General features: G+C 44.6%; 1 protein-coding gene across 1 annotated transcript in view; it reads left to right on the plus strand.

Moving 5' to 3' along the window:
* The first annotated feature begins 8320 nt into the window (after positions 1–8320).
* Positions 8321–20519, plus strand: part of LOC141096566 (fibrinogen-like protein 1) — a 29135-nt gene continuing 16936 nt past the window's right edge. The window contains exons 1-2 of the mRNA XM_073583287.1: positions 8321–8444; positions 19572–19679. Of these exons, the coding sequence (XP_073439388.1) occupies positions 19620–19679 (60 nt within the window). The 5' untranslated portion in view covers positions 8321–8444; positions 19572–19619. The remainder of the gene's footprint in view (positions 8445–19571; positions 19680–20519) is intronic.

Below are 20519 nucleotides of genomic sequence, written 5' to 3' on the forward strand. Positions count from 1 at the left end.
GCCTCTTCTCACCACCACCAAAGAGACTCACTCACCCTGCTCGCCCGCCAGCCTCCGCTTGTCCAGTTCGTCTGCCGTCTGCTGCTGTCCGCCCGGGCCCCACCGTGGCACACACACGCTGCTCTGCTCCGGACTGGAAAGATGAAGTGGAGCAGCATCACCGTGTGACGTCACATGTCCCATGATGCACCCGAGCCGGCCGCCGCAGATTAAAGGTTTTTTGGAATCTTCGTCTAGGAACTTGTTATCCAAGAGGTCTCAATGCCCGCAAAGAAATTATGTTCCACTATTAATATCAATGTTATTGGTTTAACCAGTTTTAAACTTTTTTGAATTGTTTTAGCTTTATTAACTATTGTTTTTGTGTGCTAGTACCACCATGAGTTTTTAATTGTTTCTGTTATGTGATCATTTGGAAATTTTCTATTCGTTGAGATTTATTTAAAACCATGTCCTTTTCCTGAAAACGTAGCTTTGAGAAAGAACACCTAGCGTTTTTGAAACGCGTAAGCTGCTACACTTGTCCTGTCTCATCCTGCTTTTATCTGTGAACTAATAAATTTTGGAATTTTTTGGAAGCTGGTTTACCACTTTTGTTTTTTTGTTTTGATTTGTTGCACATGAAACTACATGGATTCTGTGCTTCCTAACACCACATGCTGCAGCAGGTGAGCTGTTTTTTTTCTTCTTTTCATTTTACAAACACGCGGATATCAGAAGACATGGAGGGCCACCAATACAGTCTAGCAATAGCTCTCTGAGTGGCCAAGACTCCAGGATGCCCACTGAGAGCAGAGTCGTGGAACTCCCGGAGAACCCTCAACCGATACTGAACTTGGACAAGGAGCTTGTTATCAGGCAATGACACCGGCGCAAGAGACTGAGCCTCACGAATTTCAAGCTCCAATTCCTAGGACACCCCAGCAATGACCATCCCGTGCTGAAGAATGGAGGAAGGAGGTTCAGGAGGTGATATCGGATCCAAGCTGCAAGATAAGGCATCAGCCTTGACATTTTTGGAACTGGGCCAAAAGGTAATAGAAAAATGGAAACGTGAAAAAAATGACCACCTAGCCTGTCTAGTAGATAAATGTTTGGCAGACTCAATGTAGGACAGGTTCTTGTGGTCTGTAATCACCGTGATCCCATGAACAGCCCCCTCTAAAAAATGCCTCCACTCTTCAAAAGCTAATTTTATTGTAATTTTATTTAACATTGTAATTTCTCTCCGCAGGAGAAAATTTCCTGGAGAAAAAGGCACATGGTATTAAATTAGTCAAACTGACGGGTCCCTGAGACAATACCGCCCCCACTCCTACCTCCGATGCGTCCACCTCCACAATGAATGGTTCTGACGGATCAGGCTGAACCAACACAGGTGCAGACATAAAACACTTCTTCAATTATGTAAAAGCTTCAACAGCCAGCGACGACCAGACTTTAAGATCAGCCCCCTTACAAGTGAGATCGGTGAGTGGTTTGACCACCTGAGAAAACCTGTTGATTAATTTGCAATAATAGTTGTTGAAACCCAAAAAACGCTGAAGACCCTTGAGGTCTATGGGATGCACCCAATTAACAATGACCTGTACCTTTCCGGGGTCCATACGAAACCCATTGGCAGAGAGGATGAACCCCAAAAGGAAAGCTCTTGGACACAAAATGAACATTTCTCAAGTTTAGCAAACAGGGAGTTCTCCCGTAACCTATGAAGAACCGTACGTAAATGACCTATGTGAGATTCTTTGTCAGGAAAAAAAATAAGCATGTCATCCAAATATACAACCATAAAGCGCCCAATAAAATCAGAAAACACATCATTAATGAAGTTTTCAAACACAGCAGGTGCGTTCATGAGACCAAAGGGCATGACTAAATTTTCAAACAACCCCTCAGAGGTGAGAAAAGCCATTTTCCACTTGTCTCATTCCTGAATGCGGATAAGGTTATACACTCCCCTGAGATCCAACTTGGAAAACAACACTTAGCCCCAGATTGTTAGCACCTTGCTCACCGCCACTGGGCCCAGGTCTGCCGCTGCCAGCGCCATGTCCGTCACCGCTCCCACGGCTTTCCCTGCTTCCTGCTCCCCGCCGGGCACCTGCACGGACGCTCTGGCGCACTCCTTCTGTGGCGCCCCTGAGGCTCAGTTGCCACAGAGGTACTGCACCTCCTCCTGAGGTGTGGTATCCCACCATCCAGGTAAGGTGGAGACTCCCAACCACGCTCCAACACCTGCACCCCACACCACAAAGTAGTGTAGCAAAGCACCTTCGGCGGCTCCCTGCTTGGAGTGTAGCAAAGCACCCATTGGTGGCTCCCTGCTTGGAACACGAAACGTGCTGGGAGGTGGGTGGAGTTAGTTTACATTACAAGGAGCGGGAAGAGTTTAGGACAACAGTGAGTTGAGTTAGTCAGCTGATTAGAGAGCTGGAGAGAAGAAGATCCCCGGAGAGAGGGATAGATGGATGGAAGTGCTGCAGCAGATCCCAGTGACCTGGGTCTGCTGGCACGGGAAAGGAAGAGAGAGAGCAACATAGACTGAAAGCCTGATTCTCCATAGAAAGAAAGGATTAGAACGGAATGTGAGGAGTAAAAGAGAACAGAGGACGTGGGTTAGAGGAGAACCCTTCCTAGAAGTTCTAAGCGCAAGGCCAGGGCCCGGTCCCCGAGGTTGTATGGATACTAATGGTCCTGCAGTAGACACCAGAGGAATAGAAGTAGTGACCACTTTATTCCCACACAAGACTTGGGGGCACAACAGCAACTGTATAGTGAGCTGGGACTTAGCAGCAAGGAGTCCCCGAAGCAGGCAACAGCTGTCTGCCGTTCAAGTAGAGTTCATAGGAACATCGGACAGGAGGAACTCCAGTGTAACTCAGTACTAGGAGTACTTCATCGAAAGGCGCTATAGAGGAGACGTTCAGAAAGGCACATGTTGGTGGGGTGTTGGGAAGGAGTATTCCATCTGGCCTGGAGGTTGACTGAGTCCCTGACCCATAGGACACTGCACGGAGGCAGGCACCTGTTTGCACAACAGACTGTGAGTAAAGCTTTGGAACTACATGCCCTGGTGTCCTCCACTTATTCCTGCGCCAACACACCTGGCACTGCTACATCTTGGTGCTCGACATTGCCTCACCTACGCCTTCCCTTGGCCTCTACATCTACACTGCCCTGGGACTACAGCTCTACCTGTGGGGAGCTATAACATCTTTGCTGCACCATACCATCAGTCCCAGAGGATCTGCATGCAGCGTCGGCTTAACACCTCCCTTGCCGAACACCACAGGTGGCGTCACAAACTATTCATTTCCACTACATTTCACCATTCAATCTCCCTTTTACTTGGGCGCCAAGGGCCACGGACCGGGTCACCGCTACTGTGACATTCCCATCTGAGAGACCGGCCCGGTACCGAGTACCCCACGGCCCTGGGAGGGCGACCCACTTCTATGCCGTCAGCTGCGTGCTCTGTCTGCTCGCGCATGCGCCTTAGGGCCTGACCGCGCATGCACCCACAGCCCTTATCCTCCTGTGTGACCTGACCCGGCAGCTCAGGTCAGGCACCGTGTATTTCAGGCCGCTCTCCCTTAGTGGAGGCGCCTGATTATTGTGTCCTACACCTATACTTAGGCCCTGTCTTGCTGCCCTGTCTTGCTGCCGTTTTGTTTAGCTTGCTTTATAACCCTTTTTCTCTCCTTCCGTCTCTTCCAGAGTCCACTCCCGTCCTGCGTCCTCCTGGTGGTTCCTCCCATCTTCTCCTCCGCTCTCCTCAGACTTCATACCCTCTCCACCTCATGTTTTCCTATTTCTGTGCCTCTCCTGTACCTTTCCTGCTCAGTCCATATTCCTCTCCCTTCTACCCAGTCTCATCTCCGTTTTTGTGTTGGTCCTTGAGCCGACCCCTGGTCTTGGCATCCGTGGTACTAGAGGTCCCTGAGCTTGCTCCTTAACGATCCCTGTATATGGGTTGGTCCAATCTGGTGCGCTCGCTTGGGGGAGTTTCGGTATCACGGTCCAGTGGGTCCACTCTTGGTACTCGCCGCCTCCGGCGTAACACAGATAATTCGTTGTAAAGATCTGGAATGAGCGGGTGGGGGTAGATATTTCTCACCATAATCTTATTTAGTTCCCGAAAATCGAGGCAAGGGCATAAACCACCATCCTAATAGATTACAGACTGCACAAGAGTCAACAGTGTGATGCAGCAACAAAAAAAGGCAAACAGAGTTCTATGATGTATTAAGAGAAGCATAGCATCTAGATCACATGAAATAATTATCCCCCTCTACTCCTTGGTCAGGCCTCCTATGGAATACTGTGTCCAGTCCTGGGCACCACATTTTAAAAAAGACATTAAAAACTGGAGCAAGTTCAGAGAAGAGCTACCAAGATGGTGAGCGAACTGCAAAGTATGTCCTACAAGTAATGGTTAAAGATCTGGGAATGTTTCGCTTGCAAAAAAAGAAGGCTAAGGCTAGTTTCAGACTAGCGTATTTGATCGCAGCGCACGACGCCGCTAAGCCTCGCCCCCTCCGGTCATCTCCTCCCTACTATCACACATCGCAGCATGCGATTTGGACACCCTATCTTTAGCATAGGGTGCGCAGACCGTGCGCTGGCCATGCGCTTGTAGAATTTTGGGTGCGCTGCACCCTTTTGACGGTGCGGCGAACGCACCAAAATGCAACATGGTGCGTTCGGCGCACATCGGCGCCCGTCAAAAGGGTGCAGCACACGCAAAATCCTACTAGCGCCCGGCCAGCGCAGTCTGCGTGTAGGTAGGGGGGTAAAACCGACAGGGGGTGGTCCGTTAATGGCCGCAGACAGACTTGAGACAGAAACAGGATCGTGTTCAACAGGTCTTCTTTTATTGATCCTCTTTCCACGACCCACAGCACCTCATAGCAGCTGCACGTTAATTTCCGCAGCCTCACACAGCAGCTGCTCGACAATCTCCTCAGCCGCACACAGTAGCTGCTCGACAATCCCCACAGCCGCACACAGCAGCTGCTCGACAATCCCCACAGCCGCACACAGCAGCTGCTCGACAATCCCCACAGCCGCACACAGCAGCTGCTCGACAATTTCCACAGCCGCACACAGCAGCTGCTTGACTTCGTACACAGGCCCAAGTACCTTCACTTTCTTTCGTTGGCAAATAGACGTCCCTCGTGGCTCCTTCACTGAGGCTGCCCTATGCCTACCACCACAGCGTTTCACCAGTCTGAGTCCATTCATTTTGTGGTACCTCAGGCTGTCTCTGTCTGCGGCCCTTCCAGTCAGTGTGAAACTAGCCTAAGAGGAGACTTAATAGATGTCTACAAATATCTGAAGGGATGTCACAGTGTAGAGAGATGATTATTATTCTCATTTGCACATGAAATCAAGAGAAGCAATGGGATGAAACTGAAAGGGGGAAGATACAGATTAGATATTAGAAAAACCTTTTTGACAGTGAGGGTGATCAATGAGTGGAACGGGCTGCCAAGAGAGGTGGTGAGCTCTCCTTCAAAGGAAGTCTTCAAACAGAGACTGGACAGACTTGTTTGTGATGGTTTAGTGAATCCTGCATTGAGCAGAGGGTTGGACACGATAATCCTGGACTTCCCTTGCAACTCTAACATTCTAGGATGTTAGGTTGCATTATAACCCAGTATTTTAGGGCTAATCACTGAGACATCGTGCTGCTCATCATATGTACAAATGATGTATGCAATATTTATCTTGATGCTGCATAATATAATCTACCCTATGTGTGCTGAATGGATTATTTTTCTGTAATCTTTATGATACTACTAGATTAAGGCCTGATGCTATCGCATCGGGAGGATAGTGACACACCTCTTGCCATGTTAACCCTCAACACACACACCGCGGGATTTCACGATACTCAAGATGGCGTAGCCGCAAGAACATGTCGCCAGCGTGGACAACGTCTGGATCCAGGATGGCGCCGGCGGAAGAAGATGTCGGGGATCGTGGAGCAGCGGCGATGACGGTGTGAGTATGAGAGACGGAGTGAGAGAAAGGGTCGTATGTGGAGTGAAAGAGTGAGTGGACGTGAGTGGAGATGGTGAAAGGTGAGAGGAGTGTGTGTTGAGGAGGTGTGTGTTGAGGAGGAGTGGTGTGTTGAGGGTTAACATGGCAAGATGTGTGCTGTGACGTCACCAGATGGACGGAAGTTGTTACAACCCAGAAGCTGCTTAGCGCATTTATTATTATAGATATTAGTATATGGCCCATATATACTCCAGGTAAATCCCCCTGGTGCTGGATTGGGCCCCTCACCTCCTTTCATGTACCATGGTGGGCATAATACACTTGATTGTCTATATACAGGTTTGAAAAGACGCAAGCACTTTGTGCAACTCGTAGTTGCACAAAAAATTTGCAATTTGCAACTTTTGGTGTATTCACATCACTTTGGATTAGCTCTGCTGAAATGGGTGGGGTTTGGAGAAATATGTCACACCAACCCATCCAATTCACTAAGGCTACTTTCACATTTCCGTTTTTAAGCATCAGGCGCGATGCGGCGAAAAATGTAAAAACCGGATCCGGCGCCGGTTGCCACCGGATCTGGCTTTTTTCCCATAGATGCCGCATTGCGCCTGATGGCCATGTGGCGTGTCCGGCTTTTGCCGGATACGGCAAAAAATGCCTGTCCGGTGTCTGCAAAAAACGTTCCCTGCAGTGTTTTTTTACATCGCCGGACCACTTTTTTCCACAGCGTATGCCCGAAGACTCTCTTTTTCTGGATTCTTTATAATACTATTTAATATGTGTGACTTATATATCTACACACATATATATATATATATATATATATATATATATATATACACTATATGTCATATTTATCTAGATGCAGTGTGAGATATCTTTTAACACTGCATACTGACCACACTGACAGTGTGCTCTCTTGCCAGCTCTTCACTTCTCATCAGAGCGTGAGAGGGAGTACACTGACACTATGCATTAAGAACAATATTACATAGTGACGAGATCTTACTAAGCATACATCAGAACTGACAACGGACGCATGCTCAGTAGAGCAGGGACTAGCCCAGCACCTGAAATGGAGGTCACTGATAATGCTTCGTTTCAGGTTGGGGACAGAAGCTGCTGCAATAACTGCAGACTCTGCCTCCTGATGACATCTCGTTTGACTTTCCAAGCATGCACTGTAGATTCCCAAACAAAATGTGATTGAACAGGAAGCTGAAAAAAAAATAAAGCAATAGAGTAGAGCAGGAACTAGCGGACATTTCTTATTAAAGCACATTAGAAAAGGAATTATATCATTACATTAAATAGATGGACATTTAGAATTAAATCAGTGTTAGTTTCGGACCACCCCTGTAATGCAGTGCTGCCCGAGGCCCAGTAGAATTCGAGCATCCAATATTGAGAGTTGACCTTGTTCCTTATGCACATGGATTTTTCCAGAAGCTCTGAATCTTTTGGTGATATTATGTACTGTAGATGGTGGGATATTCAAGGTTGTTGAAATTTTACATTGAGGAACATTTTTCTGAAATTGTTCCACAATTTCTGGATGTAGTTTTTTTTTTACAGATTGGTAAACTTCTGACCATCTTCGCATCAGAGAGACTCTGCCTCTCTAACATGTTCTTTTTTTATTTAAAAATTAACTCTCCAGCTGTATTTCATTAGAACTAGTTACTTTTGTATCCTTTTGTTAATCATGTCTCAATTTATGTGAGATGTATTGCTGCTGAGTTACACTTTTCTCAAAAGAAAGGAAAACACTTCTTCGTCTTCTGATCTGTGTTCTGTTGTGAATAAAAAATGGCTGCAAGAGATTTCCAAATCATTGCATTCTTGTTTTCTTTACATTTTACACAGCCTACCAACATTTTTGGATTTGGGGTTGTTACAGTTACAAGAGAGCAGATTTGGCTTGTAAGAGCAGTGTCATACGGATTACAGTGCTTCATGGATCAGTAGAGAGGAACTGAGAGAAGACACAGGAGAAAGTGTAGAATCCTTATTAATTATGTCCTTTGTATTTCCTGAACATTCTGCAGATGTGTGGGAATAGTGATCCAAACCATGTCAATGTCACTTGCTCTTCCACTGTTTCTGACTAAACAGAAGCATAGTACATCAGCTACATTCACCATCTTGTATAATATTCTCTACCTTAGCTGCAGTAATACACTCATTCACAAAAATGTGATAATTGATAAATATTAGGAAATATAGTGATGCACTATTTAAAATTCCTTGTAAGACTTTCTCTAAAAGTTTTCTCCTCTGGCTCTAGATTTTCTGTAATAGAAAACATGTGACTGCATACTGATGCAATCTGGCTGTTATTACCAAATCACACAAATATGTTGCAGGCTTTGCTCTTTTTATTGATTTTATCCATTTTCTGAGGTCTAACGATCCAGGATCTTAGAATACATAAGGTAAGTGCAACAATATCCTCTTGTTTTATTTCTCTCCATTGTATTTGTATTTGTGAAACAGTTTTTCCTAAGGATCCTCTTCTCAGTACAGATGTGTGAAACGCGTGAGCCAGTACAGATCTTTTTCACGGGATGTAAAAATCCCTGTAGGGAATCTTTGATTCTGATTTTTCTGCTCACAACTTACATGTTTCAGCCTGTGTATCCCATAGTCAGGATTGATCAAATTTCAATTAACTTTTGCAATGTTGGGCTCACTGAATTTTTCTAATAAATATATAAAAGGTTGGGGAACCTTTTTTCTGCTAAGGGCCATTTAGATATTTATACCATCCTTTGGGGGCCGTTCAAATTTATCAACTTAAAAATGATCCTTCTATATTTAGTCAAATATTTAATTAGCTCACTCACTAATGTGAAGTCTGGAACTGCTTCCATTTGGGGTGGCTGTGATGTTAGGTGGTATTGATGATGTGGCTGATCGCAACTGCTTTTCCAGATTTGCGTCTGTCTGGAGCACAGTAGACTGTTTGCAATTATATTTTTTGTGAAGAACTGATCACAGCAGTAATTTATTTCAAACACATGTATATTTCAATTTATGTCTTCTCAAAGTGGGAAATCAATGTTCATGTAAAATGTATAGAACTCTAGCAGTGGGAGATCTGCTGTATACATCATATAGAAGACACAGACTACCGTAAACGTCACATCGGAGACACCAAGACTTTGCTATATACCTTATATTGGATACACTGAGACTGCTGTGTATACATCACATGGGAGACATTGCATCTGCTGACTTCATCAGCTACAAGACACTGAAACTCTGCTGTTTACATCAGATAGGAAACACAAACTGCTGTATACATCACATAGGAGACACCAAGACTCTGCTATATACATCATAAAAGGATACAGTGTAACTACTGTGTATACATCACATGGGAGAAACTGTGACTGCTGAAACATCACATAGGTGACATTGAGACTGCTGTAAATACAACACATGGGTGACACCAAGATTGCTGCATATATAGCATATGATAAACTGAGATTGCTGTATATACATTACATAGGAGGCAACAGGACTGCTGTATATACATCATATAGGAGACACTGAGATTGCAGTATATATTTCACATACAATACACTGAGACTGCTGTATATACATCACATAGGAGACTTTGATACTGCTGCATATACATCACATAGGAGATACTGAGATTGCTGTACATGTGTCACATAGGCGACCCCGAGACTACTGAATGTATCACATCGGATACATAGATACTCTGCAGTATATTCATCACATAGGAGACACTGAGACTTTTGTGTATACATCACATGGAATACACTGAGACTGCTGTATACACTAAAACAATTGAGCATACATCCCATTGGATGCACTGAGACTGCTGCATATACATCTCATAGGAACTACTGAGGCTGCTATATAGCGCGTGGAAAATAAGTATTTGATACAATGCCGCTTTTGCAAGTTTTCACACCTACAAAGAATGGAGAGGTTTATAATTATTATCAAAGTACACTTCAACTGTGAGAGACAAAATCTAAAAGTAAAATCCAGAAAATGATATTATGTGAATTTTACATAATTCATTTGCATTTTATTGCATAAAATCAGTATTTGATACAATAGAAAAACAGAGCTTAATATTTGGTACAGAAACCTTTGTAATTTTAGAGGTCGAACGTTCTCTATAGTTCTTGATCAAGTTTGCACACTGTGACGAGTTACCGTGACAGAAAGGAGCCAAAAGACCACAGCATCTGACTGCTCTTACTCCTGCGCTGAATAGAAGCATTTCACCTTCTTTTTAAATGGTGTAAATTTAATACAGTGCAGGGGTCCTGTGCCCTTTGCAGAAAAGTATCCCCCAAAGTATGATGTTTCCCCCACCATACTTCACAGTAGAGACAGTGTTGTTGTGGTTGTACTCATTCTTCTTCTTCCTCCAAACACAGGGAGTGGAGTGGATAAAAAAAAAAGTTCTATTTTGGTGTCAGCTGACCACATGTCCTTCTCTCATGCCTCCTCTGGATCATCCAGATGGTCATAGGAGTACTTCAAATGGGCCTGGACATGTGCTGGTGTGAGCAGAGGGAACTTGCAGGATTTTAATCCATGATGGCGTAGTGTGTTACTAACGGTAATGTTTGAGACGGTGGTCCCAGCTCTCTTCAGGACATTGACCAGGTCCTCCCGTGTAGTTTTGGGCTGATTACTGACATTTCTCTGAATCATCCTTACCCCACGAGGCGAGATCTTGCATGGAGCCCCAGATCGAGGAAGCCTGACAGTCATCTTGTCTTTCTTCCATTTTCTACTAATTGTGCCAACAGTTTTTGCCTTGTCACCAAGCTGCCTTGCCTATTGGCCTATATCCCATCCCAGCCTTCTGCAGGTCTATAATTTTGCCCCCGGCGTCTTTAGAAACTAAATGAGTTCAAACAGGTACAATTAATATTGGTAATGAGTGCAGAGTAGGAGGACTTCTTAAACAAAAACTAACAGGCCTGTGAGAAGCATAATTTTGGCTGGTTGGTAGGTGATTAAATACTTATTTCAAGCCATAAAGTGCAATTTAATTATTTAAAAATCATAAAATGTTATTTTCTAGCTTTTATATTTAGATTCTGTCTATGGCAGTTGAAGTGTACCTATGATAAAAATTGCAGACCTCTCCATTCTTTGTAGCTGGGGAAAATTGCAAAATAGGCAGTGTGTATATAGCAGACACAGTGTTTTCCCCACTGTAGGTACTATATAGATACAATATATATATACACTCACTGGCCACTTTATTAGGTACACCTGTCCAACTGTGTGTTAAGACTTAATTTCTAATCAGCCAATCACATGGCGGCAACTCAGTGCATTTAGGCATGTAGACATGGTCAAGACAATCTCCTGCAGTTCAAACCGAGCATCAGTATGGGGAAGAAAGGTGATTTGAGTGCCTTTGAACGTGGCATGATTGTTGGTGCCAGAAGGGCTGGTCTGAGAATTTCAGAAACTGCTGATCTACTGGGATTTTCACGCACAACCATCTCTAGGGTTTACAGAGAATGGTCCGAAAAAGAAAAAAAATCCAGTGAGCGGCAGTTCTGTGGCCGGAAATGCCATGTTGATGCCAGAGGTCAGAGGAGAATGGGCAGACTGGTTCGAGCTGATAGAAAGGCAACAGTGACTCAAATTGCCACCCGTTACAACCAAGGTAGGCAGAAGAGCATCTCTGAACGCACAGTGCGTCGAACTTTGAGGCAGATGGGCTACAGCAGCAGAAGACCACACTGGGTACCACTCCTCTCAGCTAAGAACAGGAAACTGAGGCTACAATTTGCACAAGCTCATCGAAATTGGACAGTAGAAGATTGGAAAAACGTTGCCTGGTCTGATGAGTCTCGATTTCTGCTGCGACATTCGGATGGTAGGGTCAGAATTTGGCGTAAACAACATGAAAGCATGGATCCATCCTGCCTTGTATCAACGGTTCAGGCTGGTGGTGGTGGTGTCATGGTGTGGGGAATTTTTTCTGGGCACTCTTTGGGCCCCTTGGTACCAATTGAGCATCGTTGCAACGCCACAGCCTACCTGAGTATTGTTGCTGACCATGTCCATCCCTTTATGACCACAATGTACCCAACATCTGATGGCTACTTTCAGCAGGATAATGCGCCATGTCATAAAGCTCGAATCATCTCAGATTGGTTTCTTGAACATGACAATGAGTTTACTGTACTCAAATGGCCTCCTCAGTCACCAGATCTCAATCCAATAGAGCATCTTTGGGATGTGGTGGAACGGGAGATTCGCATCAGGGATGTGCAGCCGACAAATCTGCGCCAACTGTGTGATGCCATCATGTCAATATGGTCCAAAATCTCTGAGGAATGCTTCCAGCACCTTGTTGAATCTCTGCCACGAAGAATTGAGGCAGTTCTGAAGGCAAAAGGGGGTCCAACCCCTTACTAGCATGGTGTACCTAATAAAGTGGCCAGTGAGTGTATATATATATATATATATATATAAGGCCAAACAGAGGCCAGACAGAGTCCAGAGTAACTCTGCTGTCCCATTATAGTGAATGGATCCCTCAGAAGTTTCATCTGACATGTCATTCAGAGATTTAGATGTAAACCCTGCTGTAAGTGATCAGCGTAGAGCACTGGATAAATGCAATACCAAACGTTATGTAAAATGTTCCTAACAAAAGCTTCAACTCAATCCACAAAAAAAGCAAGTCCCCACTCAGATCCGTTATCTGTTAACAGATATATATGGGGCTTCCACATTACTTGTAGTTCAAAGGCTCTGGAAAAGCAAAATGGTTCCTCACCCTCCAAGAGAAATTCAGCAAATTCTGCGCTCCAAAATCCCCTCTCTTCTGAGCCCCAGTGTACCCAAACCATTTCTGAAGCGATAACAGCCTGCCTAATTTATGGATGCATGTCTCCAGAAGCGCTAAGCATAATGTACTGGTCACTACAATGTACTGGTCACTGCAACAACAGTTTGCAATTTGCAGTCAGCAACATTCATTGCTGCTTGTTTCTGAAAAACACCCATGGAGTCAAAATTGTCACTGCCACTATTGTCACTAAACATAAATTCCCAAAGGGTTATAATTTCAAAAATAGGGTCACTAGAGGGAGGATTTCTGCTATTCTAGCACTTAAGGGTCTGTATATGGAGCGTAAACTATAGGAAAATCTGCGCTCCAGGAGGCAAATATAGTGCTGCATTACTCCCGAGTCTCGCCATGTGGCTAAGCAGTACTGTACAGCCACAAATGCGCTATTACCACTTTAAGTAGAAATCATGGTACAAATTATGGTGCCATTTTACCCACTTCTTGTGTGAAAATGTAAAGTATGAGGCTACAAAAAAAATTTTGATGGTAAAAATTATATTTTCTTCACTGCCCAATGGCATAAAATTCTGTGACACACCTGTGGTGTCAATATGATCACTGCACCTCTAGATGAATTCATTCATTGGGGGGTGTAGTTTGTAAAATGAGTTCACATATGGGGGTTGTTCTGGCACCTTAGGGGCTCTGGCAATGTGACATGGCACCCTCAAAATATTCCAGCAAAATCTGAACTCCAATATGGTGTTTTTCCCTTCTGAAACTTGAACTGTGCCTCAAAAGTAGTATTCCCCCACATATGGGGTATTGGCCTACTCAGGAGAAATTGCACAACAAATCTGTATGGTGCAAAGTCTCCCGTTACCCTTGTGAAAATAAAAAAAAAATTGGGGCTACAATAAAATTTTTAGGGGGGAAAATGTGATCTTTTTTATTTTCACGACTTAAAGTTATAGACTTCTGTGAAGCACCTAGGGGGGTTTAAGATACTCACCACACATCTAAATATATTCCTTGAGAGGTCTAGTTTCTAAACTGGGACCACATGTGGGGAGTTTCTAACAAATTTCACATTCAAAAAGTCAAATGACACTCCTTCCCTTCCGAGCAGTTTTCTCCACGTGAGGTATCGGCGTACTCAGGACAAATTGCACAACAAATTGTACAGTGCAATTTCTCCTGTAACCCTTATGAAAATGCAAAATTTGGGGCTAAAAAACATATTTGTGGGGAAAGTGTGATATTTTTTTTTTATTTTCACGGCTCAACATTATAAACTTCTATGAAGCACCTGGGGGGGTTCAATGTGCTCACCTTACATCTAGATAAGTTTCCTGAGGTGTCTAGTTTCCAAAATGGTGTCACTTCTGGGTGATTTTCACTGTTTAGGCATATTAGGGGCTCTGCAAACATTACATGGCTTCCGCTAAGGCTGTGTGCACACGATGCAGATTTGCAGCAGATCCGCAGCGGATTTTACCGTGCAGAAACGCTGCATATCCGCATTGTGATGTACAGTAGCCTTAAAATCAATGAAAAAAAAAAACCGCTGTGCAGACGCTGCGGATTTTTCCACGTGGTTTTCCTGCGGTACAAAATCCGCAGCATGTCACTTGTTTTGTGCGGTTTTCCATCTCCCCTGTCTCCAAATCCGCAGGGGGGAGTCCGCAGTGGAAAACCGCACAAAAACCGCAAGGAAACCGCAGGAAAAATGGAAGAAATCCGCAGGAAAAATGCAGGTCATTTGACCTGCGGCTTTCTTCCATTCTGCACGGAAAAATCCGCAGGGCTAAAAACTCCGTCTGCACTCAGCCTCATTGTTCCAGCAAATTGAGCATTCAAAAAGTCAAATGGAGCTCCTTCCCTTCCGAGCTCTGCCGTGCTCCAAAACAGTGATAATCGGCATAGTCAGGAAAAAATGCGTAACAAATTTTGGGATCAATTTTCTTCTGTTACCCTTGTGAAGGTAAAAAAATGGGGCCTAAAGTAAAATTTTTGTGAAAAAAAAGTTCAATGTTCATTTTTTTCCACATTCCAAAAATTCCTGTGAAGCATTTAAAGAGTTAATAAACTTGTTGAATGTGGTTTTGAGCACATTGAGGTGTGCAGTTTTTAGAATGGAGACACTTTTGGGTATTTTCTGTCATGTAGGCCCCTCAAAGTCACTTCAAAGGTGAGGTGGTCCCTAAAAAAATAGTTTTGTAAATTTTGTAAAAATGAGAAATCGCTGATCAACTTTTAACCCTTATAACTTCCTAACAAAAAAAAAAACGTTGGTTCAAAAATTGTGCTGATGTAAAGTAGACATGTGGGAAATGTTATTTATTAACTATTTTGTGTGACATATTTCTCTTATTTAAGGGCATAAGAATTCAAAGTTTGAAGATTGCAAAATTTTACAAATGTTGGACAAATTTCCGTTTTTTTTTCCACAAATAAACACAAGTCATATCGAACAAATGTTACCACTATCATGAAGTACAATATGTCATTAAAAAAGCATTCTCAGAATCAGTGAGATCTATTGAGGCGTTTCAGAGTTATTACCTCATAAAGGGACACTGGTCAGAATTGTAAAAATTGGCCTGTTCATTAACATGCAAACCACCTCGGGGGGGGGGGGGGTAAAGGGGTTAATATAACAAAGACTGGTGGCATTAGGATTAGAATCCAATCAGTCATGCCAATATCATATTTTGTATATAAACCTCGTTTCTCAGATACACTAGGGATGATGACCTTAAATATGTCTCTATTAGGCAAGTGCTTTTTCTATGCAACTGATACCAGACATGTAGTCTATAGCCAAGTATTACATTACTGCCACTGTCTTAATAAGTGCAACATGATGGTCAATGAGTGACATGGCAGGGAACAGTGCCACACTTATTTGATAGGATATTATAAAGCTGATCCATCTTAGAGATCAGTATAGTGGGTATCATAAGAAGTTGCACAATCAACAGAAAGTATAATACAGCCTTTATCAGTTTTAAAAAAAGACTAGGATGCTATATAATAAGCAAAGAAGTAATACATTACCAGTCTCAGCTCCTGAGCTGACGCTCTCTATTTCAGTATTTGCCCCTAGTGATGCTTTGTGAAAGGGAACCTGTTACCAGGTTTGGCTGATACGAGTTACGGCCACTGCCTTTCAGGGCTTATCTACAGTATTCTAGAATGCTATAGATAAGCCCACGATCCCACCTGCAAGAGAAGAAAAATAACTTTTATTATACTCACCTGTGGGGTGGTCCGGTGCGGTCCGATGGGTGTCGCAGGTCTGTGGCCTCCCATCTTCTTGCAATGCCGCCTTTCTGTTGCTTCATTGCTCCCCGGCAGATCGCTCCTGTGCAGGTGTACTTCTCTACCCTGTTGAGGACAGAGTAAAGTACTGCTGTGCGCAGGCGCTGGGCATCTCTGACCTTTCCCAGCATCTGCGCACTGCAGTACTTTGCTCTGCCCTCAACAGGGCAGATAAGTACACCTGCACAGGAGCGCGATGCCGGGGAGCCATGAAGCAAGCAGGAGGGCGGCATCGCAAAAAGATGGGAGGCGCCGGAACCGGACCTGTGACACCCATCGGACCAGACCGCGCCACAGGTGAGTATAATAAAACATATTTTTCTTCTCTTACAGGTCGGATTGGGGGCTTATCTACAGCATTATAGAATTCTGTAGATAAGCCCTGAAAGGCAGTGGCCGCATCTTATAGCGGCCAAAACAGGTAACATGTTCCCTTTAATGTGAATGCTGCAGGTAGTCACTGGCCACAGTGGTATACTCAGTGGTGGCGATGTGGTACTCGCAGGTGCCCAGGATGCAGTGACGAGTCGCGAGACAAGTAGGTGCTTTTTGTATTATCGTTTATAGGGCCAGAGGGAACTTTCCTCAGTCCCGGCCTGATCACCAAAAACAGGGGTAACAAGGGTTGCCCTCGCAGGGGCTCTATACAGGCACACACAAAACGGTAGAACACGACTACTTCCGGCAATAGCCGGTCACTATAGGGGCGAGGTATGGCCTACTACGGGTCCTTAATTATAAAGTCAACTTAGCCGTCCAAATGTCCCTCGCCATTCGGGTTGGTGGTCTTTCGGCGTAGTAGTTGCTGGGCCCAGTTGCTGAGACGATGACGAAGTCTTCGTGCACTCCGGCGCGCTGATGACACTGGAGCCCCACAGGCTCCGGCGGGGTCCTTGGAAGGTTGGGCCACAGCCCCTGGCCTGGGGCAAGCGGCAGCGATGTGTGGTGGCGAAGGGCAGGCACCTGCGCAGCTAATGGCTGTGACGGGGGTCCGCGGTCAGCGGAGGCCCGGCCTCTGCTGCGGACCGGAGCGGGACAGTGATGGCCGCCGGCGGTGCTGTACTTGCCGCGGCCACTCGTGAGAACAGGGCGGATGCTGGCGGCGCGGAACAGACCGCAGCAGCAGGCTCGGGCGGGACAGCAGTGGCCGCGGGTGACCGTGAGCAGGCCGCAGCCGCGGGCTGAGGGGAAGCGGCAGCGGCCGCGGGTTGGACTGGGGCCGCAGTGGCCGCAGGCTGGAGCGGGACAACAAGTCCCGGATAGTTGCCTCGGTACCGTCCTTCTGGGGTCCTCGGTGAGCGTCCTCCCTGGCACTGGTGAGTCGCTCTCCCTTGCAGTCGCTCCGACTGTCTCCTGCGCTCTCTGTGTCGGTGTGCTGACTCATCGCCCCGGGAATTCCCCACCTTCTTGATATTGGTCCCTCCCCCAGCCCATCTGTCTGTCACAGTGGTCCGTCCCTGAATCCTGTCCCCCGGGGACAGTTTCCCCCGGAACCCAGATGACAGCTCCCATGGTTCCGGCCCGGCACTCGACGGGGGCCGTTCCTCCCACAGCGACACGTCACCTCCATAGTTCAATAGTGGCAGGGAAGAGGAACTAATTCTTTTATTACAGTGTTGTATAATGCTTTTTAAATGAGAAGGCTCATCCAGTTGAAATGGGAGCGTTAGGACAACATTTATCTGTGTAACAAAGTAACATAGTTAGCAAGGCTGAAAAAAGACTTTTGTCCATCCAGTTCAGCCTATATTCCATCAGTATAAATCCCCAGATCTACGTCCTTCTAAAGAACCTATTAACTGTAAGATACAATATTGTTACGCTCCAGGAGGACATCCAGGCCTCTCTTGAACCCCTCAACTGAGTTCGCCTTCACCACCTCCTCAGGCAGGGAATTCCAGATTCTCACTGCCCTAACAGTAAAGAATCCTCTTCTATGTTGGTGAAAAAACCTTCTCTCCTCCAGATAATAAATAAATAATAATCTTTATTTTTATATAGCGCTAACATATTCCACGGCGCTTTACAGTTTGCACACATTTTCATCACTGTCCCCGATGGGGCTCACAATCTAAATTCCCTATCAGTATGTCTTTGGAGTGTGGGAGGAAGCCGGAGTGCCCGGAGGAAACCCACGCAAACACGGGGAGAACATACAAACTCCTTGCAGATGTTGTCCTTGGTGGGATTCGAACCCAGGACCCCAGCGCTGCAAGGCTGCAGCGCTAACCACTGAGCCACCGTGCTGCCCAGATGCAGATGCAGAGAATGCCCCCTTGTGACCGTCACCTTCCTTGGTATAGACAGATTTTCGGAGAGATATTTTTATTGCCCCCCTATAAACTTATACATGGCTACTAGATCGCCTATCAGTCGTCTTTTTTCTAGTGTATGGTGGTCTTAACACTCCCTCTGCATTATAGATGATCCTTGCTAAATGTTACTAGCAACAAGCCAAACTTCTCAAATTGTGTTCCTTAAAGGGAACCTGTCATGTTGAAAATGGCATCTGGTCTGCAGGCAGGGTGTTATAGAGCAGGACAAGCTAATCAGAGTGTATACATTTTTGTTTGAAAAGGTTCAGTAAAGCGTGTATTTTATTTATTGAAATCCCTGTTGCTTGTATGCATACGAGTCCTGTGGGTGGTTCTACTAGTGATTGACAGTCTTCCCTATATGACTGTGCATACACAGATAGCTGTCAATCACTAGTGGGACTGCCCACTGGACTCATATGCATACAAACAACAGGGATTTCAATAAACAAATTAAAGTGAATCTTTTCTAACAGACCTACGGTATATATCATTCTGCTCGGATTCTCCTTCTCTATACCATACCGTCCACTGATCGGCCTGTATGTACAAAGTGACAGGTTCCCTTTAAAACAAGATATGAAATGATATTTATTACAAACAAATTCAGCTATTATGTAGATTATACCTATTTATACAATGTTCGTGTGCAGAGGAAAAATGGTGGCATTCACCGACCCTTGTAAAAGATTTCCTTTATTGGTTCACATTAAAACTGGAAGCAGGAGAGTCTTGAGCGGAACATGTTGGCCAATGAGTGCTTCAATGGGTTTTATTTATACTCGCCCCTTTAAACCTTCAGGGATGACAGTAGTCAGAAACAGCCATTTACCCGTAATATAACCCGTAATAATTACAACCTGTATTCTATATGCAATTAATCAACCGAGTGGTTTAACTTTAAGTTCGTGGACTACAATGCAAAATCTTCAACTGGACTCCCAACTTTTATGGGTCTGGAATAGTATTGGTCTTCCCAAATGGCCCAATGGTACCTTCTGGGTCCTTCTAGGCTCTAGCTCCCGAGAGTGACGTTAACCCTTGCACCCAGTATTATGATGCCCCTGCATCAATCTGATCATATATTACTTTAACATTGTCCATCACAGTGACCACAGGAAACCTTCAGGTGCTTCTTGGAAGAATAGACATCAACAATGTGGCTGATTCTTGCCCTTCTTCTCCCGCACTATGGTCTGTCTGCACCAAGGCTCCAGGTAAGCTGAACTCTCATTTGCATTTAATATTTGAATCTCCACCCGTACCATGGTATGAAATTATACATTTTATTGTCCATTCCACTATATTATTTGTCCTTCAGTAAACTTTGACGCAAACTCTGGAACTAAAAATTGAGTTCCCTTCCCTGACAGGCATCTGGTAATACTATAACAAAAGACTGACCGTCATTTCCAAACAGAAATCAAGTGTGTACAGGTACTTACTAAGAGTAGCCATCTCCATATATAACTAACAAATAAAGTAGCACTCTGTAGTGCTATAGCATGTAAACATGAAATTTAGGAAATAAGAATTGCATTACTGCTCTAAAAAATAGCAAAAAAACAAGAATACTTAACACATAAATTGGCCAATTCATGTGTACCCAGCAGCCACGATAAGGCTATTCTCTTTGTTGGTACCTATCCTAATGTGATTCTTCTCCTGGGCTGATAGCCTACAATTATATGGGAAGGTAGGATCCTGCTGTGATTAAAACGTCCAGAGGCTGATGGGTGGCGTGCTCAGTCAGAGCCTATGCATACAAATAACAAAAGACTGAGCATCACTTCCAAACAGAAAAGCCGAGGTCTACAGGTGCTTAATAAGAGTAGCCATCTCCATATATAGCTAACAAATAGATGGCTACTTAGTTTGCCGCTGTATACGCTCTGACTGAGCACTCAACCCATCAGCCTCTAGCGGTTTTAATCACAACAGGATTCTACATTCCAATACAATTGTAAGCTATCAGCCCAGGAGAGGAATCACATTAGGCAGGTTCCCAGCAAAGAGAATCTCCTTATCCAGGTTGTTGGGTACACATGTATTGGCCA

This window comes from Dendrobates tinctorius, unplaced genomic scaffold, assembly GCF_039654945.1.
Source record: "Dendrobates tinctorius isolate UK_male_01 unplaced genomic scaffold, ASM3965494v1 ptg000075l, whole genome shotgun sequence".
Lineage (NCBI taxonomy): Eukaryota > Metazoa > Chordata > Amphibia > Anura > Dendrobatidae > Dendrobates > Dendrobates tinctorius.